General features: G+C 38.0%; 1 protein-coding gene across 5 annotated transcripts in view; it reads left to right on the top strand.

The window, feature by feature from the left end:
* Positions 1–20,104, top strand: part of atrx (ATRX chromatin remodeler) — a 230,120-nt gene extending 210,016 nt beyond the window's left edge. For all 5 annotated transcript variants that reach the window (XM_060832473.1, XM_060832472.1, XM_060832474.1 and 2 more), the window contains 5 exons: positions 8,442–8,591; positions 9,651–9,776; positions 10,582–10,677; positions 13,549–13,677; positions 15,601–20,104. In XM_060832473.1, the coding sequence (XP_060688456.1) occupies positions 8,442–8,591; positions 9,651–9,776; positions 10,582–10,677; positions 13,549–13,677; positions 15,601–15,900 (801 nt within the window). In that variant the 3' untranslated portion in view covers positions 15,901–20,104. The remainder of the gene's footprint in view (positions 1–8,441; positions 8,592–9,650; positions 9,777–10,581; positions 10,678–13,548; positions 13,678–15,600) is intronic.
* Positions 20,105–26,783: the final 6,679 nt, after the last annotated feature.

Below are 26,783 nucleotides of genomic sequence, written 5' to 3'. Positions count from 1 at the left end.
AATTAGGACATAGAAGCAGTCTGGTTAGAGTTGAGGAACAATGAAGGTAAGAGGTCACTTGAAGTTGTATGTAGACCTCCTAACAGTAATCACGTGGTAGGGCATTTTGGGAAAGCAAGTCTTAGCAGGACCTATACACTTAATGGTAAGGTTCTCTGGAGTGTTGCTGAACAAAGAGACCTTGGAATGCAGATTTGTAGCTCCTTGAAAGTGGAGTCGCAGGTAGATAGGATAGTGAAGAAGCTGCTGGGATAAATTCTTTTATTGGTCAGAGTACTGAGTACAGGAGTTGGGAGCTCATGTTGCGGCTGTACAGGACATTGGTTAGGCCGCTGTTAGAATATTGCGTGCAATTCTGATCTCCTTCCTATCAGAAAGATGTTGTGAAACTTGAAAGGGTTCAGAAAAGATTTACAAGGATGTTGCCATTGGAGGATTTGAGCTATAGGGAAAGGTTGAATAGGCTGGGGCTGTTTTCCCTGGAGCGTCGGAATCTGCGGAGTGATCTTATGGGGGTTTATAAAATCATGAGAAGCATGGATGGGATAAATAGACAAAGTCTTTTTCCTGGGGTCAGGGAGTCCAGAACTAGAGGGCATAGGTTCAGGGTGAGAGGAGAAAGATAAGAGACCTAAGGGGCAACTTTTTCACGCAGAGGGTGGTATGGGTATGGAATGAGCTGCCAGAGGAAGTGGTGGAGGCTAGTACAATTGCAACATGTGAAAGGCATTTGGATGGGAATATGAATAGGAAAGGTTTGGAGGGATATGGGCCGGGTGCTGGCAGGTGGGACTAGATTGGGTTGGGATATCTGGTTGGCGTGGCGAGTTGGACCGAAGGGGCTGTTTCCTGCTGTACATCTCTATGACTCTAAATAAGAAAAATTCCAAGGGCTGATGCTGCCACTTATAATTAACTAAAAAGACCAAGGTGTTATCAGACACATTGATGTCAAAAAGATCAATATAATTGCAAAGATAGTGGCAGATCATAATATAGGTTAGAGTACATAAACAGCAAAGAGTTATATAAAATAAAACAAAAAAATTAGTACAAGAGAAAATTAGCCAAAAATTTCAAAACAGATAGAAGTTTCTTCAGATATTTAAAAAAAGACAGGTTCACAAAATAAGTCTTGGAATTAGTGATGGAGTAGAAAGAGGTGGCAGACAAGTTGAACAAATATTTTGTCAGTCTTCACTGGGAAGGATAGGTGTAAGATCCCAGAAATAGCCACAAATCAGGAATTGACTTTCTACCTTTTCAAGAAAATTACAGTTACAAGGGGAATTGAAACTGAGTTCCACTGTGTTGCTGATGGCACTAGACAATACATTATCAGTGGTTCTATAATTTTATGCTCTGTGAATAGGCAAAACTATGGCAGATGGAGTTCAATGTATGAAAGTGAGATTATCCATTTTGCACAAAAAAAGGACACTTTCTGAATGGTATGAAGTTAAATGCAGAGAATGTCCAAAGAAACTTGAGGGATTGGTGGTTTAGGTGCGTAATTTTTAAAATGTCACAAACAGGTGCAGAAAATAATTGAGTTAAGTAATGAATGCTGGCCTTTATAGCCTTGTACTCTCGTACACTAAATATAGAAGTTATGCTTCAGTTATACGAAACCCTGGTTCGAACCCATTTGGAATACAGTGAGAAGATTTGGGAATCGTACCTGAGTAAGGATATATTGGCGCTGGAGGGAATGCAGCATCGGTTTACAAGATTGATACCTGGTGGATTTCAGGAGCTATGAGGAGAGATTATACACATCAGGCCTGTGTTTTCTAGAATTTAGAAGGTTAAGGGGTGATCTGATTAAAGTCTTCTAGATGTTAACAGGAAAAGAGGGTTGATAAAGATGAACAAACAAATTATTTCAACTGGCTTGGGGATTCTAGAGTGAAGGGTCAGAGCCTGACAGTTTAAGTCAGACTGTTCAGGAGAGATTTTGGGAAATCTACAAATGGTGATATATATTTGGAACTCTGTACAAATGGCACTGGATGCTGAATCAGTTGTGAATTTGAACCCAATTTTATTAATCAAAGGTATTGAGAGATATTGGCCAAAAGCAGGTATATGGAGTTAGGCCACAGATCAGCCATGATCTCATTGAATGATGGAACAGGCTTGAGGGGCCAAATGGTCAACTCGAAACAGGAATGGACCAGATCCCAGGTGCTTGCTCTGACTAGCATGAAATCAAACTAGCTATCTTGTCATGAAAGAGGAAACTGCAAGACTTTATTAAAATGAAATTTATTTTAACTGAGTGTTATGATCCCAGCTGATATTACTACTGGACAAGTCTGATTGTAGAACTTAATTTGACAAAATTAATTTTTAATTTAATGCGGTCATTCATAAACATAAAAAGCATCCATGACACCTTGTACAAGGCTGTAGATTTTCTTTAACAATAAAACAGTAATTTATTGATTAGGAACAAAAATTATACTAAACAAGCTATCTAAGTACGCAGCTGAAAATGTGTTGCTGGAAAAGCGCAGCAGGTCAGGCAGCATCCAAGGAACAGGAGATTCGACGTTTCGAGCATAAGCCCTTCTTCAGGACTGAGGAAAGTGTGTCCAGCAAGCTAAGATAAAAGATAGGGAGGAGGGTCGATGGAGATGTGATAGGTGGAAGGTGTTCTAGGTGAGGGTGATAGGCCGGAGTGGGGTGGGGGCGGAGAGGTCAGGAAGAAGATTGCAGGTTAGGAAGGTGGTGCTGAGTTCGAGTCCCTCTCTCACTGCACACCCCAGGTCATCTCCTCTGCACAGAAGCTCTTCAGCCACCTTGACCACCTTCCACCTATCGCATCTCCTTTCCCCTCCCCCAAGTCCCTCCTCCCTACCTTTTATCTTAGCCCGCTGGACTCACTTTCCTCATTCCTAAAGAAGGGCTTATGCCCGAAATGTCGAATCTCCTGTTCCTTGGATGCTGCCTGACCTGCTGCGCTTTTCCAGCAACACATTTTCAGCTCTGATCTCCAGCATCTGCAGGCCTCACTTTCTCCTATCTAAGTACACATCAAAATGTAGAAAGATCTTAAAATGCCAGCAAAACAGTTTCACGGAACTTTCTCAAGCCACTTTACAGAAAATTATATTGAGAGATTCCCCTTTTACTTCAAATATTTTTGACTTCTCTGATCCTTCCCAGCTCTTTATTGTGAACTGTGAAGTTTTCCTGCATGCATGCTGACAAAACTGAAAGCCCGGACTTTCTCAGTCTTTTAATAATTTGCCGATTTATAGCCAAAAACTCTGGTCTAGAAGTTTCACAAACAAAATTTCTGCAAAGGTGAATTATTTCCGGAGCTGTTCAGCACTCCTTTCCAGGAGAGAACAGATATTGTGCTTCTGACCCCTAGTCAGGACTTTAAGCTCTTCTGAAACCTCATCTCTGGGTTTCCTAAGCTAAAATCAATCCTCCATAATTATTCTAAAACCAGCCCTTGATGTTTGCGCTGTTTGTTAGTACTATTTGATAGGTTTATAACAATCTTACATGAACATTTCAGGGGTCCCTGCTTTCGTTAACATATACTGTATTAGACCAATATTCTAGAAGAACAAAATGACCCTGTTATTTGTTTAAAAACCTTTCAAAAAATAAGTAACCAACACACAAATTCTCAAGATTATATTAAAAGGTACATCTGTGTAGGGTAAAAACCCTTGCTACAGAATCAGCATTAAGAAACGTTTATCAGAGAAATGTAGAAAATTTACAGTTGGCTGGTTGGTCAACATTGTTGACTACTTAAACTTTCTTTGATAATTGTAACTAAAAAGCACATTTTCCTCTTATCAAAAGTGCAGAGCTTTGCTAAAGTGATGTGCAAACAAAGCAAGATATGAGGAAGAAACTTGTTTGCAGACCGTAGTTAGTGTATCAAATCCACTGCCTGGAAATGTGGTAAAGATTGGTTTGAGGCATACAATACAGCATTGGATGATTATCTGGGCAGAAATTATGTTCAGAGATATGGGGTAGAAAGCAAACAGTAGTCAGTAGAATTGGCTCAAAAACAATGTAACTGACTGGCCACTGCATGCACCATAATGATTCTATGATTAGCCGTTCTTGCTGTGGATTATCTGTGTATTACAATGCAATTGATTGACATTTCTGACTTCGTCTTCTGTTGTGATACCCTTCAAAGTAGTAGTTCTGGAAGTTAAAAGTGTGACCCAGAGCATTTGTCTCAGCTTTACATGATTTTTTTTTAAAATGACCTTTGGACAGATGGATTCCATCTGGGAATGCAGTCCATTTTCTGAAGTGTTGGTGGTAAAGCCTAGATCACTTGAAGTCCAAGAGATGATTTGTGCTATGGCTCTGTTTTGAAAGTCAGTTTTACAATAAGTCCATTTGATCAGTCCTGGTTCTTGATTTAAAAAAATGAGTTCCAAACAGCTTTTGAAATATTTTTCCACATTGTTTCAAGTATGAAATTCTCTTCAACTGCTCTGATTAGCAATAAAGCTAGAACCAGCTAGAATGCAGAGAGTTCAACTGGTGACAGCCACATCCTGTGATTGAATATAAAAACGTGAAAATTTCTAGTCATGGTGAGTTTCCATTAACTGTAGATGAGAACAGCGAATCTCAACCCTTTTTTGGCCACAACCCGCCGAGGAGCTCTTCTCAGGTTGGAGCACTCTCGCGCACTCTCTCTTCAAACAGGGATACGGCACGAACAGATAAATAGAAATGACTCAAAGGAATTGCCTGAATTGCTGCTTTGGCACTCAAATTCATGTCATGAGATATTATTATGGACACTGAAGACAGGATAAGCCACTCATCAATGTTGTGAGCGTTTCAATTTTTAGCCATCAGTTTACTAATTTTGTGTGATACAACAAGACCCTTCTCTACTTTCTGTGATGAGTAAGCATTTGTTTTGCCGTAGACCATCTCTTGAAATTATCTCAAAGGTGTTTGAAGAAATCTAAGGGTTTATCCTTCTGATCTGGATGTGCGGTATCCAAATTTTTTTTTCAATTTGCTTGGCTTCATGCTTTCACTTGACAATATAGTCTTGCAGTTCAAATACATGGGCAAAGATGGGTTTTGCAGAGATGCAATGAAACCATACAATAAGTATTCCATTGAATACTGCTAACACTTCTTTTTTGCCAAGGAACTCATGGGTAGAATTATTTCTGAAAATATTAAAAATAATCATGAGGAACTTCGTGCAAGGAAAATAACGAACAAATGAGCTAGGATACAAAATCCTAGCAAGACATGCTGACCTTCGGATAATGATGTATGGTGATAATGGATGCGAGAACCCTTGATTCAATATGTTGAGCCGGTGTAGTCTGATTTGTGACTGACTCTGAAGTCAGGCTGTGTGGGAGGAGCTTAAACAATTAATTTATCAGGTGCGCCCAATTCAAACAGTGTTGTGAAGATATTATAAATAGGAGGGAAACTATTGAGTTCAATGAAGTTTGTTGCTTGGTTATTTCATTGTTTCAATTACCAGGACTCCCATAAACCCTTGGTGCTCCCCTTTTCTCAGTTTTCAATCTGTGGCCCCTTTCAAATGTGCTAGGCCCCCATTGAGAATGGCTAGACTAGAAGGTAGTCTTAACTCTCCCTTACTTCAGTGAGTAGGTTATCAAAAAATTCCTTTGCACTCTTCATTACTCATTTGCACAGTAATGTTTGCTTGTTTTTTTTTGGCAGCAATGTTAGCCAAGGAAGTTAAATAAAGATTAAATCTTGATCCGTGCAGAAATTTTGAGCAGTTATGCAAAATGGAACTAAATGTGCTATCACTCCATTTATACTGGACCAGTCAGTATGGAGGGCCAAGGGGCCTGTCTCCGCTCTGTAGGACTCTATGACTATGTTGTTGATAAAATAAATTGTCCACTGTTTATCGAAACGCTGTGTGAATGAAGTATGGATCTCCAATTTTGCAACCTGTGTTCTAGGTTGGCTTACAGAATTCAAGAAAATTTGTTATTAGCATATCAACCCAGATGCTGTGGTGGTCATGAAATTGTTGGCATTCACCTTATTCCTGTGAAACAATCAGTTTCTGCAAATGCTCTGATTAATAATGATTAGGTTACTTACTTAGTGTGGGGCCCAACAGTGACTTACTTCAGCCCAACAAGTCCACACCAACCCTCCGAAAAGCAACCCACCCAGACCAATTCCCTTACATTTACCCCTTCACCTAACATTACGGGCAATTTAGCATGGCCAGTTCACCTAACCTGCACATTTTTGGACTGTGGAGGAAACCGGAGCAACCAGTGGAAACCCACACAGACAGTTGCCCGAGACGGGAATTGAACCCGGGTCTCTGGCGCTGTGAGGCAGCAGTGCTATCCACTGTGCCACCCACAATAATGTTAAAGTTGACTTCGGTAATTCGGTTTCTCCAGGAGATGCCCCCGCCGCTTCAATTTGGGGGTTCTTTGGAAAAAGGTGCACCTTTCTCAATGCAACGAAACTGAGGGGTTTTCATTTAGTGGTGTATGAACTTCATAATTGCTGCTAAATCCATCGCTGGCCTTGTGAAACTATTTTATTGTGTTGAATTACCCCCAATTTTTAAAAAAAATTTCAAACTAAAAGAACTTGAGGTAGAAACTAATGATTTTAATTATAGAGGTATCCCTCGCTTTTTGCAAGTTTGCTTTACGCCACTTTTACAAAAAAACCTACATTGGTACCTGTTTTTCTTAATGAAATTAAGAATTATGCGACTGGGTGGGTTACTCTTCGGAGAATCATGTAGTTAGTTACTTTAAAATTTTGGGGTAATACATTGAACCTGTTTGACAAACAGTCACCTTTAGGACAGAATTGTTAAGTGTAATTTTCATTTGCACCAGTTTGAATTAATTTGGAACCTATGGCTTGTATATACCAAGGACCGCACTTTGGGTTTTTGTGAAATTGTATTTACTCTTTCTTTTTGTAAACACAAATAAATGTAACAGTCCCAGGAATTGAACATAAATTATCCCGGCAAGCTAATGGTTTCTAACTAAATAGATTCTCATTTGCAAGGTAGGAAAACAACCATCATTAAAGACACATAGCCTTTTTAAAAAAGTTTGTCTTTTGTTTTCTGCATCATCTCAGACACGTCCATCAGTTAAATTCTGCATTGAATAAAATCCCTCCAGTATAGAAACAGATCATTCAGCCCAATAAGTCCACACCAACTCTCTAAACAGTATCCCACACAGACTGTCACCCCTATCCCTGTAGCTCTGCATTTCCCTTGGCTAACTCACTTAACTTACATATCCTTGGACACTGAGCACCATACCATGGCCTGTTCACCAGTCTGCACATCTTTGGACTGAGAGGAAACTGGAGCATCCGGAGCCACACAGACGCGGGAAGAATGTGCAAGCTCCACACAGGCAGTCGTCCAAGGCTGGAATTGAAGCAAAGTCCCTGGCACTAAGAGGCAGCAGTGCTGATCACTCTGACACCCAATTTCTGTAAGACGGATCTTGCAATTAATTTATAAGAATGCATCTTTATTTAGATTTACCGGTACCGTACATCATTCAACCAAAAATCGGTTTGTGACAATTAGTTAAAAAACTGGTAGTTATTCTGATTATGGGCATATATCTAATTCTTATGTCTTTAAATTCTTGATGCATCTTTGAAGAATTATTGAAAGGCTTATGTCAATTAAGGAGAGTCAGCCCGGATTTGTGAAAATCAGATTGTTTGACTAATCCAGTGACGTTTTTGGAATGTGTAACAGAAAAGGTTGATGTAGCTAACACATTGGTGTCCCCTTGGCTTTTATGATAGTGTTGGCAGAGAACCACGTAAAAGGGTGAGTGAACTTCGTTGATAGTCCCAGTCTTGACTGCATGGATTTTTTTTTGAAAAAAAGACTGAAAACAGTGAGTTGTTTTCCAGACTTTGAGATTGTAACCAGTGGATCAGTGACCATTATCTTAACAAATGACTGTTGAATCTTGCTGACTGGCCTGTGTTGTTGCAAGTTATTGTGTTAACTCTTAGAATTATTTTAATCAATGTCTTAAATTTTCAGGATAAGTCATGAAATATTTCTGAATTTGAAAGATGTTGAATATAATTATAGATAATAGTATGCTCCGGTTCTCCAAGAGTCAACTGACTGGTTTTAAAAAATAAGTTCAGAAATGTGATGCACATTACCAACTATTTACTGTATCTACTGATTTCAGCTAGGATCACAGAATTATTGAATTGAACTCTTTTTTTTCTTTTTCCATAAAGAGCAATTTAAAACATGAATGAGATGTTAGTAGTTTATTGTTTTAGTAGCGATCTTGAGATTGAACGAAAGTGCAGGATTGAGTTTTATTTTAAGCAAAATATTCTAATTATTGCTAGCATTGCTTTCACGGCTGTAATGTTTGCATTTTTTTTAAAAATAGGATCACATTTTAGCAGAGATACTTCAAAACCAGAAAGATTTCATTGTGGGCTACCACGAGCATGACTCTCTCCTGGACCACAAAGAGGAGGAAGAGCTAAGTGAGGAGGACAGAAAAGCAGCATGGGCTGAATATGAAGCAGAAAAGAAAGTAAGGAACACTAACTGCAATGTAGTGTCAAACATTTAAATTCCGATAATATATATCTGGCCTAAAATAACAATTCTGTGCAAATTTAAAAATAGAGAGAAATCACCCTAACATTGACAGAAAAGTTGGATTAGTATGTCTAGAACCATTTAGTTTATTGGCACAATTAATCTTGAAAAGGTTTTAAATCATATAACCAAAATGTAACTGTTACTATTGGCAAATTTCTAAACTTGAACATTTAATTTTCTTTCTATTTTGAAATGATTGGAACTGGGCTTTTGTGGGAACTTTATTGAAAAATATGGAGGAAACCATTTTGTTACCAAATGTTAACGTGTACTTGAATGCACTTACTTGTGCAGATCATGTTACAATAAATCATCTCAATAAAATCTCATAGGCCCACCTAAAAGGAGTAGTAACTTGGAAAAGGAGGAATCCAGATACCATGAAGCTTGCTAAAATAGATGGACAAATAGTTGCACAAATAGGCTGTCAGACAGCAGTGGTGGGGGGAGGGTTTTTGGTTTTCTTTAAAACTACAGATTCTTGATTGTTTCATACCATTGTAGTCATGGGAAATGTACAGAAAGTTTGGATATAAATTGTCAGCAATCTTGTCAACTTCAAGTGTGGGTTCCAACTGTTTGCTGTTTCACAGTTCCACAGGATATTCTAAACCTACATATACCTATAGAGCTCTATGAATTCCAATAATATTGGAATACTATTCAGTCTGGCCATGACTACATGCTTTCTGATTTAAGCACACAACAGAAATTAGTCTCTATCAAGTTGGTCAGGTAATTAGGGGGAAATGATCAAAATGACCATCTTTAAATTCCTATTTAAGCTGAATAATTAAAATGCAGCAACTGCGATAACAGGAAAACAGTGAAGGAAGTTTCATTGTTCATGGATAGCTGGTTTTAAATTTCACTTTATTACAATCTGAATAAGAAGATATTGTCGGGCTGTAAGATAAACTTTTAAGTTTTCATGCCGTTGGAGGGTTTTAGAATGAAAAACATGACTTTTTAAAAAATCTCCTCCTAGGGTCTCTCCTTGCGGACTAACGTTGCAAGCGGGATTAATTTCCCTGCTGTCAATTTCAGCTTGCAGGCGGCACATTTTCCGTTCAACATAGCAACTTTGTCCACGATGAGTAATCAACAGCTGGAGGTGGGTAATATGATCTACATCTTAACTAGTGATCTCAATACCTTAATAGTAATTAGGTTGGCTATTTGAGGCTAAAAGCACTCTGAGATTAATATGTTCTAATACAATATAATACTATATTGTAGCATTACACCTCTTGTTTGTTAATTCTCAGTGGAAGGGCACTTGTTTCAAGTTATAAAGTACATAAACTTAACTGCATTTACAGAACTAAGCCAGAGATGTTGCTGTTTCTTAAATTGCTTTTGAAGTTTGCTTTGGTAATTAGTATTCTATATAAAAAGATGTAACTTCACAGTTATGTTTGATTCTATTCATAGATGTTGTGATTTGGTGTGAGATTCCTGGTTGACTTGATTTTCCTTCCTTCCCTGCTCCAAAAACTCAACAGTGTTGATCAATCGTAATGCTGACATTTTGCATACAGCCGGTTTACTGTGTTTCAGTAGTAATTACATGCTCAGTATAATTTGCATGAATGATGGCAGTGACAATTTAATTTTAAAGGTGAGATGGATGATTGGCACTCCTACAGTCCTGTTAGAAAGGGAATTTCTATATGCAATATATTTTGGTCAGCATTCACAAATCACTTCAATTTTCCTGATGCGAATAATAACAAAATGCCCAAATTAGTCTGTCCTCCTGGTTCACGCTTAGAGCAAGACATGATTGTAAGAATTGCTCCAATCTTATTTTGTTGATCATATACTGATTAAGTTATTGCAAGTAAAATTTAAGTATATTGTATATATGTGATCTTTGCTGTACTTCTTTTCGTTTGAGATTTTTCTTTTTTCTTCAGGATCTTATCAATCAAGGCAGGGAGAAGGTCGTTGAAGCCAGTACTAGTATAGCAGGAGTGAGAGCAGAGGCTCTTGAAGACCTCATTGCACAAGTGGTAAGGCATTTAAGCATACATCCCTTGAAGGAAAAAAAAGGAGTAATTTATTTTAATTAACAGTAGACTGTTCAAATATATCTGCATTTTGTTGCTGCTATCAAGTTGATCTTTAGTAGCAGTACGTAGTTTCTCACCATCAAAGCTGTTTTTTCATAAAACATATGACATCATTTTGTGGTTTATAACTTTGCATTGATCTGAGACTCAAAAGTGCTGCATGTTGGAGCTTTTTGTAAGTGCTTCGGAACATTAAACACAGAAAAGGTTATAAAAATGTTTAATTAAAAACAAAATAATTCACCATTTTAATACTGTTAATCTTGGCTTTTGTGCTGGCTATTTTAGAGCAGGCTGATTGTTCACACATGGTTTTGGTCAAAATAAAAGATATTTGGCTGAATTCCTGTAGGTTTTTTAAAAAAAAATCATTATTACTCATTGAATACTGAAGGACTTGTAATAAAGACACTCAATCTCTGATGGAAAATCTTTTTTTTAGATTTTTTAAATGTAAATTGAGGAAATTGCAGAGTAACGATTTAAGAACCCTTTCAATTGGAATGCACGTTAGTCGTTCCTCTTTGATGGAATGTTTGTCACACCTGTAAGACAAACTAAGCTTTTGCCTCAAAAGAATTCTTCAGAAAAATCTGTTTCTGGTTTAGTTCTTTGCCTACTTTAGGAAACTTCTGTCATGCCGGACACCTCTACTGCCTTTCCTCATGCCATACTTTTAGTCTAGGTTTCGAAGTCTTCATGGGAATTTGGAGGCACTGTGTGGTTTGGCTGAGAATGCGAACCTAGTACTTTGCATGAAAAGGAGACAAAGTTGGCTTGTCTTAGTCTTTTCATTGCTAGACAAAACCAAAACTGAGCGGCTTTGTTATTTAATTAATTATGCTTTAGACCTAATTCTGTTTTTGTTAGTTTGAAAGTTATTATTTGATTAGAATAGCCTATGATCGCAACACCTTGACTAAAGCATAAAATGCAAAGAATTGTCTTTATATATAATGGTGACAGATTAACCCTGTTTAAGCCACATCTGTTGGCATAAGAACAGTTTAAAAAATCATCCTGTCAAGTCTGAAGACTTCCATTATGTTATGGTTCTGTTTGCCAAGCTGGGAATTTGTGTTGCAGACATTTCATCCCCTGTCTAGGTGACATCCTCAGTGCTTGGGAGCCTCCTGTGAAGCACTTCTGTGATGTTTCCCCCGGCATTTATAGTGGTTTGTCTCTGCCGCTTCTGGTTGTCAGTTCCAGCTGTCCGTTGCAGTGGTCGGTATATTGGGTTCCCACAATATTGGGTATTTGTACAAAATCCCATGCAAGGACTTCACAAAACACGACATAGGACAAACAGGAAGACAGCTAACGATCCACATCCATGAACGCCAACTAGCCACGAAACGACACAACCAGCTATCCTTAGCCCCACACGAAGATGACAAGCAACATGAGTTCGACTGGGAAAACACTACTGTTATAGGACAAGCCAAACAGAGAACAGCCAGGGAATTCCTAGAGGCATGGCATTTATCCACAGATTCAATCAATAAGCACATCAACCTGGACCCAATATACTGACCACTGCAACGGACAGCTGGAACTGACAACCAGAAGCGGCAGAGACAAACCACTATAAATGCCGGGGGAAACATCACAGAAGTGCTTCACAGGAGGCTCCCAAGCACTGAGGATGTCACCTAGACAGGGGGCGAAACGTCTGCAGCACAAATTCCCAGCTCGGTGAACAGAACCACAACAACGAGCACCCAAGCTACAACTCTTCTCACAAACTTTGAATTTCCATTATGTTCTGAGTGTGGATATTTTCCTGATTTTCCTTCTAAATAGCTTTGCTACGATTTAAAGATAATGCTCATTTCTTCATTTGGCCTATCAGTGGAAATGATTTAGTGATTTCTATCTCTTGTTATTTAATGCCCTTTAACATTTTAAACTTTTCTATTAGCAATTGAGCTTCTAAGTTCAGGGGTTTATGGCACAGTCTTTGTGCAATTTTCCCTCATAAGCTAACCTTTTTAAGCTTGGCACCATCCTGCTTAACCTATAGCACTTTCAGAGAAGGCTGATCTTTCCTGCAACACAGTATCAAATTTTATCCAAAGTACTCTACAATTGGAGCATTACTCATTTTGATTACTTTTTACCCATGTGCTCGATCATAATGATTTATCCACATTGATCCTTAAATCTATCTGGATCTCCACACCTCTTGGTCTCTTTCCAGTTAAGAAAATATCTGATTTAAACTGGGTGTGTTTACATTACCCCACACATAATTCTATTTGCCATAATGTTATCACTCCCCATAAGAACATTAGCAATAGGAGCAGGAATAGGCAATTCTGCTCATTGAGCGTGATCTATCATTTGTTTCATGGCTGATCTGATTGTAACCTTAACTCCATTATGTCTATTTTAAATTCTTGTTCCCATTGCAGCAATTAGTTTGCTTCCTAACAGAATTATCTACGCACTGTAACAATGACTGTGAATGGTTGTGGCCACTCCACTTGCCAAGAAATCAAGAGAATGATTGAACAGATCAATTTTGGACTACTTTTATTTCTGAAAACCTGTTTAATTGGGAAAACAATAAGGACTAAAAGTAATTGTGTGCATTCACTAATTTTATTGACAAAACGTGAACTATTTTCAGATAAATTTGTTCTCTGTTCATGTGTAAGCTGCAAGTTACTTAGGAGCTTGTTTTCAACCAGAGTTTTCTGGCCACTTGTAAAGAAACCAACCAGGTTGAGATTAACTTTTAATTCTTCAAGTCTTTTTTGCTTGTTTTCCAGGTTGGTAGTCATTTTAACAGTTGTTTCTTTTCTTTAGTGGAAAGAGAATCCCAACCTGACTGAGGAACAAGTTCAAGCAGTATCACTGACCAAACAAGCCAGTCAAGAACTTGAAATAAAACGCAGAGAAGCCATGTACAATGATGTCCTTTCAAAGCAGCAGATGGTAAGAATTGTACTCCTCCTGTGACACAGTGGTGGTGTCCCTACCCCTGACCTGGAAGGCCTGGGTTCCATTCCCACCCATTCCAGCATTGCTGAACAGCTCGTTTTTTTTTAAAGACTTGTCATGGTAGCCCTTTTTTTCAATAAACACTGATGTCAAAAGTCTATATTGCAAAAACATTTGCTGTCTTTATTCAGTTAACTGACTGGATAAAGAAAAGTTGGTTTTTGGGGCACATCTGCCTTTGCCAATTTCTTCATTAAAATTGAAAATTCTTCATTGTTCAACTAAGGTTGGTTTGAAAATGTTTTAAAATTATCAATTCACACTTTCAAAAACATAAACTCTTTAGATTGGAAACAATTAGATAAACAAGTTTATCCTGTTGAATATATTTATTCTTTATCACTGACTTTACATTCTTATATTGAATATTGATTGAAAGGATGCATACAATTTTCACGTTTCTATTCTAATTGCTAGTTGTTTATGCAAAATGTGTTAACCGAATTAATGACTAACTTGTGGTAACGTGGTCCACTTAGTTGCTGCATAGGTAAAACGTCATGTAGCTGACATACAGCAGAGATTTGAGATATAAATGCAATTTTCAGGAGCTCCACAAGGCCACTTCACTAATTTCATTTCTTAGTAGAGCACATTTGCACAAGTTACTATGGTGCCATAAGATGTACAACTTGTATCAAGGGATTAATTTCCTATGAAGACCTGTGTTAAGACTAGTTACAAATTCTGAAGTTACTGTTTAAGATTGTAAATTATCTTCTGGAAATTGTCAAGTGTTTACATTTTTTTTAATGAAACAGTATTATCAAATAGGTAAAAACAATGACTGCAGATGCTGGAAACCAGAGTCTCTATTCGAGTGCTGCTGGAAAAGCACAGCAGTTCAGGCAGCATCCGAGGAGCAGTAAAATCGACGTTTCGGACAAAAGCCCTTCATCAGTATTATCAAATAGTCAAATCTTTTTAATAACTATAATTCATTTAACTGAAAATTGTACAATTTAATTCACTAACTCAATTTATTTACTTATGTATTACACAAATTGATGTTTCCTTCTCAAATGAGCTTTTCTTGGAAATACTCACCTTTCCAATTCAGGAACTGTCATCCAGAAAGTAATTTCTGTACCACATGCAAAATGAACCTCTTGCCACAGGAATAGGAATCACTGTTTTAATAGCTTCTTCTAGAACAGTTTGTATCCGAATGAGTATTGAACATCTGGATAAACTGAATATCTTTGAGGATTCTGTATAGCAATGTCTAAGCAACTTTATTTTTGAAGATCTGAGTTGAAATTGGGTACATCCTTGTGGGTGGAAAAGCATTTTATGTAATGGTTCCCCAAGCATTCCTTCGGTGGTGATTTGACAGTTCAGTAACATTAAAGTGGTGCTTTGCAGATAGAGATAAACAAGCTACTTTGATTTCTGCAGCTGTGTTTTACTGTGTTAACTGATATAGGTGTGGCTAATTGGACATTGCTGTGGGATTATAGCCATTCTAATTTTAATTTAATTGGATAACACCTACTTTGTACTGTAATGTGCGAACAAGTCAAAGTGAACAGGCCAGTGTATTCCGGCTTTGATGTTATATCGCACTAACCTAACTTTTGAAGACCTCTTTTTAGGTATTCTAGGTCACAAGGTTAGGAAGTAAACTTTTACCTACGCTTACTGAGTTCTGTAGCTCACACTACTCTCTCTATTAAACCTATTCTTCTCCTGAGAGAATATCTAGCTTCTACTCCACACCTTCCTCCTGACAATGGTAAGATCAGAACAACTTAGCATAGGGATCTGAGAAATGTTGTGACTGAAAGAGTTTAGAGTCACGTTGCAGCTTGAACCCTGTATACATATTCTGTTCTGACTTCTGCTTTTCTTTTACAGCTGATAAGGTCTGTGCAACAAATATTAATGAGCCGAAGGCAGCAGCAGTTCAACCAGATGACAGCACAGCAACAGTTTCCAATGAACTCACTTTTAAACCAATTTATGTCTTCAAGAAATCCTAGTTCAATGATGACTTATCCACACATTGGTTTAAGAGGATTACCAATGTATCCACAAACTCCACCTGGTATGCGACCTCCTCCTTTGCAACGGGCACCACCTGCAGCCATGCAGATGAAGGGACAGTCTCCTGGACCCCCACAGCTCAAACAAGGAATAAAAAATTCAAAGAAATAGTCATTGCTGAAGAGATTATAGAAATGTAGTTTTGTGCCTTTGCTACGGTAGCAAGCACATTGCTGAACTGAAAAAGAAAAGCTTCAAGTGACCAATGTATGACTGTAGCTTGCAGTTGGGACACTACTTAAGTGCATAGAATCGTACTGAAATCATCAGAGGTAATACTGTCATAGGAGATTCCACGGAATCTTTAAACATTGTATATAGCCTTAATAAATATGTGACTGGTAGGGAGAGAACATGTTTTCTTCCAAGTTTTTTGTTCTGCCAATTATTTTGTTTAATTTTGATGTACGTGAAAATTTTAAAAAGTTTTTTGAGGAGATGAGAAGTTGAGAATCCAGGACTCGTCGACCATTGAAATATAATTTAACAAATGTTATCTTTGCCACATTACTTAATGAGCTTCAGATATAAGACCAGTTGATAAAGGAACAAATGATGTTGCACCTTCATGTATTTCTGTTTTGGTGTTAACTCCTATGTCTCAATCTAACAAATGAGTACTTTTCCACAATGTTTGGTAGTTGAGTTCCTCCATCTATTGAACCAAAAGAAAATGATTTTCAGAACTGCTGAAATTTAAAGGGTAGACTTAGTGGATAATACAATTAAATGCTGACTGGAAGACTTATTTGGTGTCAACTGGTGATGAGGGTCAGTCTCGTAAATGTATAGATTTATGCCTTCAGTCTTGATAAAAGTAGTTAGGTTCATCCTTGGCAACCCCTCTGCAATGCATTGATGTACTGTCAGTGTTTCTTCCTCTCAACCTCCATATTACATTCAAATCATTTTTCTTAATTTAAGCCCAATTCTAAGTGAGCTGAATGTTGCTTTTCATATGTGTTAGACAATAATTGGATGCAAAGAAACTCTTTGTTATCTATTTCATCAATTTTAGGTATATATCCAGTGATGATCTGTTATGGGAGTGCTATTTGCCTTCCCTAGATGTTGATTTGATTTAATCCATGTCCTGTGAATTTCTTTACTTTCCTGGAGTTGGTTTCTACCCAAAATGTGGATGTTCTAATTCCACAAGTAACAAGACAGGAATTTCTATATTTCCTCTGGTCCTTGTTTAAATGCACTCATAGAATCGTACCAAGGGATATGTTCCAAATGGACAGAACCTGTCATTTGGTATGATGTAAAGATGTCCCCAGAAACATCATTGATCCTTGAACTAGCCACGCACTTGTCACAAAAATGTTCTTGTCTTTATACACAGTAGGTAACCTCAGTTTAAGCAAAGATCGCCAGCTTTGTCATCATTGGTCTAAAGTTACTGGCTGTCAATCCAAGAGCAGCAACATTTTTATTCTACCAGATGGACATGATTGCATAATTATGTATGTTGCGCCAATAATTTGTTCCGTCACCTCAGTTTTTGAGCCATTTATTGGTAACTGCTGTTGGTCCCTAACAGGTTGGGAACCCAGCATGCAACTCTTGCAGCTTGCTTGGAAATTCAACTTCATAGCTTTTTTAATATAAATTCAAATAATCTGTTCTTGTAACTGATGGTTCATCTGCTTTACATGATCTGAGCTAATTTCCAGGCTGTTCTTGAATTATTTTCTTTTAAAGAATTTGTGTAGCTTAATTGCAAGGAAAGATTTATCATTTGGTCATCACCAATTAAGTCGGAAGTAGATTTTAATAGACGAATGCATTGAGAACCTAGCTTATATCTATAAACCTAGACAACCTGCATCTGCTTAGGCATTTAAAACACGTAGGTGTTTAATGTGTTCTATGTTATTGTCCATGTGAATAGAAAATAGATTCTGTGAAGTCAACCAAATCTACTTCTATTCTTGAGGTCACTTTATGGAATATCTGCAGAGTTGCACTGTCTGGCAACTAGTGTAATGAAAAATTAGTTTTCAATCAAGTAAGTCCTGAAATTCATAAGTATCCTGAAAGGTGTTGTATAGACTGCAAGGGCATCCAGCTTGGGCAAGATTGGATCAAGTTATTGAATGTTATGGTTTTCATTGTATGGAAGGTCATTGCATTATATATCTGAAAATCTGCTCCTTTTGAATGGAAGCATTTCCATGTAACAGAATCGCACAGAATTAATTCTACTTTTGAGAGTTGCTGCTTATGGAATTTAGTATTTTGTTTTCTAGTTTTGACCCCCAAAAAATTACCAGCTTGCAGTGAAATCCTAATTGTTACTTAATGTTCTTTAAAGTACTGTATGGATTGAATTCCTCCTGGGAATCTTGGCTTCCTCCTGTGGTTTGTGGTGAATACTTCTGATTAAAGACTGAAGAACCCTTAGAGGACAAATGATATAAATTTTAGAAGCCTGTCAGGTTGTTTCTGTTCATATTATGTAGTTATATGCTTTATTTAATTTATAGATTTACAGTGTTAACCATATTTTGTGCTAATCCACATTTTATTTTTCACCAATACTGTCAGCCTGATGTAAACCAAAAATAAAGCTATTCTGCACTCTAGGCTTCAACATTTATTATAAAATCTTCTCAGTTCATGGCTATTTTGATATTGGGGTGATTTATAAAATAGAAATGTTTTCTAGTTATCTTCAGGCCTTGTAAGACTATATTCAGATGATTATATTTGGAACGTGCAGTGAAATTAACTGTTTCTAACTTCTTGCTGTTGTGTAATGTTCTGTCAAATATTTCCATTGATTTAAGTTTGTCTAATTGAAAGGTAAGACTTTTAGTCGATTTTTAGTTGTTTTTTTTGAAAACAAATCCATTTGCTCAACAGTTATTTGCTTTCTAGTAAATTTCAGTTGACAGACTCTATTTTTCCCATTGTGAAATCTTGTCAGTCATTTTTCCTCACTGCCTTTCTAAGATTGTGCCAAAGCAGTGATTTGCTAAGTTGTCAAACATTCTCATAATGTTAAGAATGGTCTAATACAACCAAATTTCACTCCAGATCTTTAAAAGGTACATAAATTCTGTTGTACCTGACACTTCACTGTTCATTCAGTGGGATGATGTTTTTAGTTGATTTGTGTCATTACACCTTGTTTTCAAATTAGAATTTGACTTTTTGTCAACATGCTTTAAATCAGTTCCCATTTTCATTTTACAATTGGATGTCACAAAATTAAAAGATAATATAATATTGTGCACTTGTTGAGGCATTTAGATTTAAAATTTAAATCTATAGCAACGTGATTTCCATGTGTTTAAGAACCCAGGAGAAATAGTTTCTGAATGTCTTTCAGGTAAAGGCATGATGGTGGGGCCATGTAGCAACAGAGGGCAGCGGATGGAATTTTAAACTCCAAGGCTGCAGCAGTTTATAGCTTTTATTTGCCTTTGCTGTCCTTCACTTTGCTTCATTTTATCTTTTAGAATTATTATTTTGTGACAAACAGTACTGCTCAAGATCTCTTGCGGTGTAAAAGTTATCAGCAATTGTTTTGGCAGGTATTCTAACAGTATAAATCAAAGGTGTTTGCTGGTCTCATTAAAACAAAAGGTGAAGCCATGGGTAGCACAATAGTGGTATAAGGCCAATGCACAGAGTCAAAATTTTGAGACGAGATATACAACAATTGGACTTCTCCTATGTTTCACTTTAAATTTGGGTTTTTTTTGTTTATATTTTCAGTGCTGTATTTAGCACTGAGTTTGACCAGGAAATAGTTTTGAAACTATAATGGTTGTGGTTGAAAAGAAATTTAAATCACTCGAATTGTTCATTTTTATAAAGTTAGATGTGATTTACATAGTTGCTGTTGCTTAACCAATAAATATGTTGCAGCTTGTATTAAGACTGAAAATGGTAAATACCATATTTTCTAACTCGTATTGTCCTTAATTTTGGATGTAAGGCATTCTTTGCTTAGTAATATGTTTTTGTATCAAACGTACCCTAGTTGATTAGCAAAAGGAGAGCCCAAAAACCATTATTTGCTGTTGAATTCTAACAGCTTTGAAGATGTAACAGTCTTGCTTGCTTTCTATATATTTTAGAAATTGTTTCAACTGTATTTATTCACTACCGTAAATACCGTAGAACTGATACAATTTCATCCCATAGGGATCATCGTGTGTAAAATAAACTGGCAGTGTGTTTTGATAGAAATTGTAGTGGATGAATAAGTACGCACACTGTTGTGTTGTTACCTTTGCAAGTGGTATCAAATCATTTAAATTTTAATATTTAATATTCAATAAAAATGACAAAATTGAAATTATGCCTAGATTATTTATTAATACAAATACTTCCTAGCAATTGCATTAATTTAGTCCCACTTATAGTATAGGTCATTTCTCCCCTTCTGTATATAAATAGCCTTTTCATATCTGCCGTTACAGTACAATCTTCCTCGGCCCTTGCTAGTGTATAAAGCACCTTTGAGAGTTGCACTTGTTTTTGCCATCACTGAAGTTGGTTTTATTTTTGACCCACTCCAGTCGGTAAACAAGATCTGAAGTTTGTTTTTACAATCTGTTCCAAGTTCTTGTAGTTCTGCCTTGACATGTTGGTTGTGGACAATGTACATCCGGAAAAACTTGCATCATGGTATTTAGGTGAAAACATTAATTGAGCTGCTGTTTGGCCTCTGGTCAGCTCTTTGCTGGTGGTCAGATTGAAATATTGCACATATTGCTTACAATATGTGTGATCTTATTTCAACTAGAGTCTCCAGAGGTCAGCTTTTTCCAGACTGAGAGAGAACTTGCTAGTAACATTTGACATTTTGAAGGTAATCTCCGAAGAAACTGTTGGAAGAGTACAGCAGTACATAGTGTAGATGGTACACTTGCTTCTACTTTGTCAGTGGTGGAGAGAATGAATCTTGAATCTGGTGGATATGGTGCTAATCAAATGGATAGCTTTGTCCTGGAGGGTGTCAAGTGTAGAACATAGAACGTTATAGCACAGTACAGGCCCTTCGGCCCTCAATGTTGCGCCAACCTGCGAAATTAATCTGATGCCCATCTAACCTACACTGTTCCATTATTATCCTTATCTATGTCCAATGACCATTTAAATGTCCTTAACGTCAGCAAGTCTACTTTTGCAGGCAGACCGTTGCACGCCCCTACTACTGAGTAAAGAAACTACCCCTGATATCTGTTCTAAATCTATCACCTAAATCTATACTCAATGTAAAGCTTTGTCACCTCCTGTTAAACCTTCACCATCTGAGGAAAACTTCTCTTACTCCACTCTATTTAACCCTCTGATTATCTTATAAGTCTCAATAAAGTCACCTCTCAACCTTCTCTCCAACGAAAACAGCATCAATTCCCTCAGCCTTTCCTTGTAAGGCCTTCCTTCCATACCAGGCAATATCCTAGTCAATCTCTGCTGAACCCTTTCCAAAGCTTCCACATCCTTCCTATAATGCGGTGACCAGAATTGTACACAATACCCCAGGTGTGGCCTTACCAGTATCTTGTACAGCTGAAGCATGTCCTTGTGGCTCTGAAGCTGAATTCCCCTACCAATAAACACCAACACACCATATACCTTAACAACTCTATCAACCTGGGTGGCAACTTTCAGGGATATATGCACCTGGACATCCGGATTTCTTTGCTCATCTACACTGCCAAGAATTTTACCATTAGCCCAGTATTCTGCATTCCTGTTATTTCTTTTGAAGTGAACTACCTCACATTTTTCTGCATTAAACTCAATTTGGCACTTCTCAGTGCAGCTGTGCATTTTATCTATATCTCTCTAACCCACAACATCCTTTGGCACTATCTTCAACTCTGCCTACCTTAGTATCATCTGCAAATTTACTGACCCATCCTTCTACGCCCACATCCAGATCATTTATAAAAGTGACAAACAGCAGTGGCCCCAAAACAGATCCTTGCAGCACATACTGGTAATGGAGCTCCAGGATGAACATTTCCCATCAACCACCACCCTCTGTCTTTCAGCTCGCCAATTTCTGATCCAATTCACTAAATCACCTTCAATCCCGAAATTTAGTATTTTGTGCAATAGCCTATCATGTGGAACCTTATCAAACGCCTTACTGAAGTCCATATACACCACATCACCTGTTTTACCTTCAGCAGTCGAAGGATATAGTTTCTAACAATATTCGAGGCAACTGGAAAGGATTTCACTGCGTTCCTGTCTTGTACTTGGTGGACAGGATTTGGGGTGTCAGAGGTGAGTTACTTGTTGCATAATTGAAGCCTCTGACCTGCCTTTGTAGTTGCTGTATTTATATGGTTAGTCCATAGTCCTTGCAGTATCCAGCACGCTCGGCCATTTCTTGATATCATGTGGAGTCGATTGATTTGGCTGATGACTGGAAGCTGTGATAATGGACGATTCGGAAGAGCAAGAAGAATCATTATTTAATATTCTTTCCTGAAGGTGACTGCAGATACTAAAGTCTCTTCTTTTGTATTGCTGTGCTCCCCCAGCACGCTCGCTAACCCTATCATTGGGGTAATGGGAATACATGGGGATTGTCCTAAAAGTTGTAGATATTGTTTTTTTAAATAATAGACCAGGCTGGTGTGTCATAAATGAAATTAATCTCAACTTTTCTGACTCATTGTACCACAAGTTACCAAATAAATTCTTATCACTATCAAACAAATCATTTGAATGCTGACCTTTTAGCTGAGTTGAAAGATCATATTATGAGTGACTAGTATTGTACAATTCACTACAGACACTCCCATCATGTCTTGAACCTGTTTGTTTTTGTTGACCCTTTGCTTGATGTATTCTCATACCTGTCAGATACATTAGGGACATTTAAGCGACTGTTGGATAGGCACATGGATGATAGTAAAATGAAGGATATGTAGGTTAGTTTGATCTTAGAGTAGGATAAAAGCATCAAGGCTCAAAGGGTCTGTACTAGAACATAGAACAATACAGCACGGGACAGGCCCTTCGGCCCACGATGTTGTGCTGAACATTTGTCCTAGCTTAAGCACCTATCCATGTACCTATCCAATTGCTGCTTAAAGGTCACCAATGAATCTGACTCTGCCACTCCCACAGGCAGCACATTCCATGCCCCCACCACACTCTCTGGGTAAAGAACGTACCCCTGACATCTCTTTTCCCCCCCCCCCCCCCCCCCCCCCCCCAATACCTTCCACCCTTCACCTTAAATTTATGTCCCCTTGTGACACTCTGTTGTACCCGGGGAAAAAGTCTCTGACTGTCTACTCTATCTATTCCCCTGATAATATAAACCTCTATCAAGTCACCCCTCATCCTTCGCTGTTCCAATGAGAAAAGGCCTAGCACTCTCAACCTATCCTCGTACGATCTATTCTCCATTCCAGGCAACATCCTGGTAAATCTCCTCTGCACCCTCTCCAAAGCTTCCACATCTTTCCTAAAGTGAGGTGAACAGTACTGCACACAGTACTCCAAATGTGGCCTTACCAAGGTCCTGTACAGCTGCAACATCACCTCACGACTCTTGAATTCAATCCCCCTGCTAATGAACGCTAAATGAACAGTACTGTGAACGCTAATGAACAGGACTGTGCTGTACTGTTCTGTCTTGTGTACTCAGTATGTGATTTATCTGAGATAAATAGATATCCTAAATTTTTAGATTCTTCTGACTATTAAGAATAAACCTCTTCTTGTATTGGTGATGGTTCTAAGTCGATACAATATCTGACTGTCGAGTCTGGGAAATCCAGGGCTTGGTGAAAGCAAGGGCAAAGAAGGTGACAGATGCGCTTGTAGACGGTGTAGATGAATGTGTTAAGTCGCACACACCTCTTTTACAAGCTCAGTTACTTATATACTAATATTAAGCAAACCTAATGTAATTTTGTCTATCTGCTGTTAATGCCATTTTAAATGTGAAGTATCTGGTTTGCACTTCTGATCATATTTGATAGTGCATTTAATTAAGAAGTTTAGGGGCACCCACAGACTCCTTTAAAGCTGTCAGCAATTACCTTTAAATTGAGGTATTTAAAGAGGCTTTGTAAAACAAGTTGTATACAAATGTGGTCAGATTTAGTTTACAAAGGATTCATTCAGAAATATGAAGACAATATCCAAATTACTGATTATGCTAATTAGATGGAATCTGTTCAAAAAGCCAATAAATTTTCTAGTTCTGCATGTCCCTTTGGTTTTAGACTAAGAAATCATTCAGTATGATCGTAGCTGTTTGTATCCCAATTTTAAAATGGGTTTGTATTCAATATAGGAAGATAGTTGGGTGGGCATGTGTGAACAGCTGATTTAATTTCTGTGCTCCCACACTGAAGAGTTGTAACTGCTCAGGAGACTAATCCTTGTTGGATAGCTCAGTGGAGTTGGAGATCTTACTCCTTTTTCCTCATTGAAAATATGAAGCCACTTGGAGATCTGGTTTTGCTTTCATAGCCGGTCTAAATAATTGTGGATGCCTTGGAGCATTACTTCACAATGTGCTGTTTAAATGTTCCATATTTAACATACCTATATAGCTGGCACCTTGTGTGTTCCAGGTAGAAGATAAATCATCACCTATAGTTTGGTATCCAGAGATGACAGAGCTTTTATTATAGCAACTGATGTTTTCCTTGTGCAGCTAGGGATTCTGTCTTCAGGAGCATAGATTCAACATGCAGAAATACAAAATGTGCACAAATGAATTTGCGCTTCAAGCAGTTTATTTGCCCCATTTCATAAATGTGTGATCAAGACTGAAATGATGAGAGGAATTCTGGAACGTTGTGGCCAAGTCTGGCCTACAAAATGTGTATAAATTTGGGTACAAGGTGGGATGAACTAGAATGGAATCAGGGTTGAAAGGCATCTAGATAGGATAGTGAAGAAGGCATTAGGTATGCTTTCCTTTATCGGACAGTGCATTGAGTATAGGAATTGGGAGATCACATTATGGCTGTACAGGATATTGGTTCGGCCACTATTGGAATACGGCATGCAGTTCTGGTCTCCTTCCTAACAGATAGATATTGTGAAACTTGAGAGGTCACAGAAAAGATTTACAAGGGTGTTGCTAGGGTTGGAGGGTTTGAGCTACAGGGAGAGGCTGATTAGACTGGGGCTGTTTTGCTTGGAGCATCAGAGGCTTAAGAGGTGATCTCGTAGGGGTTTGTAAAGTCATGAGGGGCATGAATAGAGTAAATAGACATGGTGTTTTCCCTGGGATGGGAAGTTCCAAAACTAGATAGCATAGGTTTCAGGTGAGAAGGATCCAAGGGACAACCTTTTCATGCAGAGAATCCCTAAAGTGTGGAAACAAGCCCTCGGCCCAACAAATTCACACTGACCCTCCGAAGATTAACCCACCCAGACCCATTCCCCTACCCTATATTTACCCCTCACTAACGCACATAACCTACACATACCTGAACCAAATGGGTAATTTTAACATGGCCAATTCACCTCTCCTTGGTTTGTAGGGGGAAACGGGAGCACCCGAAGGAAACCCACGCAGATACGGGGAGAATGCGCAAACTCTGCGCAGACAGTTGCCCAAGGTTGGAATAGAACCCGGGTCTCTGGCACTGTGAGGCAGCAGTGCTAACCACTGAACCCCTGTGCAGCCTGTAGGTGGAATGCATGTGATGAAGCTGGTATGATTGCAACTTTTGAAAGGAATCTGGATGGGTTTATGAATAGGAAGGTCTTAGAGGGATATGGGCCAAATGCTAGCAAATGGGAATAGATTTATTTAGGATATTTTGGTTGGCATGAATGAGTTGGGTGACAGGTCTATTTCCTTGCTGCATATCTTGTGACTCCATAACTACTTGGGTTAAAGTTGAAGTTGTTTTCATTTCATTGCATAACATGAAGGGTAAACTTGAAAGAGGTGTCCAAAAATTGTGTATGTCTTGGATAATGAGGAACTGTTTCTAGTAGCAGAAGAATCAATAACAAAAGGGCACAGATTTAAGGCAATTAATTAAAAGAAAATTGGGGATAAGGAAATACTGTGTTAATACTCTTGAATACACTATCTGAATTTAATTGTAAGTGTCAAAAGGAACTTGGATTAATGTTTTGTATTTCGGGGGTATGGGGAAGGAGTTGGTGAACGCAGCGACTTGACAATTCTTTTCAGAGAGACGTCAGAAAAACGGACTGCCTTGGGGGACTGTATTTATTTGTGTCAAAATTATGACTGACCCGTAGGTAAATGCTAATGGAGGCCGGCTGGAAAGCCTGATTCAGTATTATAATTTGTAATTCTACATAATTTTCTTTTTTCTCATGTAATTGATGTATCTTTAATTGCAAGCCTTGCTGATTGTATATTAATCACCTTCCTAAAAGTTGCTATAATTTACCACCTTTCCCTAGTGATGAGACCAGGCAAATATGTGATGGTTAACCAGATTTGCTTTCCTTCTATTGTACCTGCCTTGGGACCTGATTTTTTTTTTTCCCACAGGCTTATGGTTGATATTCTGAATCTGTGGCTTTGTGGATGCTTAAGTTCCTAACTTCAAAATCGTATTCTTGTGCATGGTTCAAGAGGAAGAAATGTCAGTGAAATTGATTGTGTCAACATCTGGAGGCAGAAAAGACTCATGTTCATGTTTCAGGTAGCACCCTTCTTCACAATCAAACTAAATATTTCCAGAATTTTCTGTTTCCGTTTCAAATTTTCCAGCATTTATAGTTTATTTTTATTCATTCCTTTGTAGTTGACACGCCTTATTTTATTTGGCTGCTATACGGTGGCAATCCCTAAATTATATCCATAAGGAGATTGCAATGCCTGAACTGTTCTGCACCACTTGTTTTACTTGCCTTCCTCTCTGTATCTTACTCCCCTAATCTAACTCTCAAACTCATGCTCCTTCACTCGGTTTCTCATTCTTTCTTAATAAAGCTATTCAAAATAAAGCCAAACTAACAGAAAGAAAATATATAGCAAGTGTAGTGGAGGT

This window comes from Hemiscyllium ocellatum, chromosome 11, assembly GCF_020745735.1.
Source record: "Hemiscyllium ocellatum isolate sHemOce1 chromosome 11, sHemOce1.pat.X.cur, whole genome shotgun sequence".
NCBI lineage: Eukaryota > Metazoa > Chordata > Chondrichthyes > Orectolobiformes > Hemiscylliidae > Hemiscyllium > Hemiscyllium ocellatum.
Note: the sequence above shows the minus strand (reverse complement) of the source record. Positions and strands in the feature narration are given on the sequence as shown.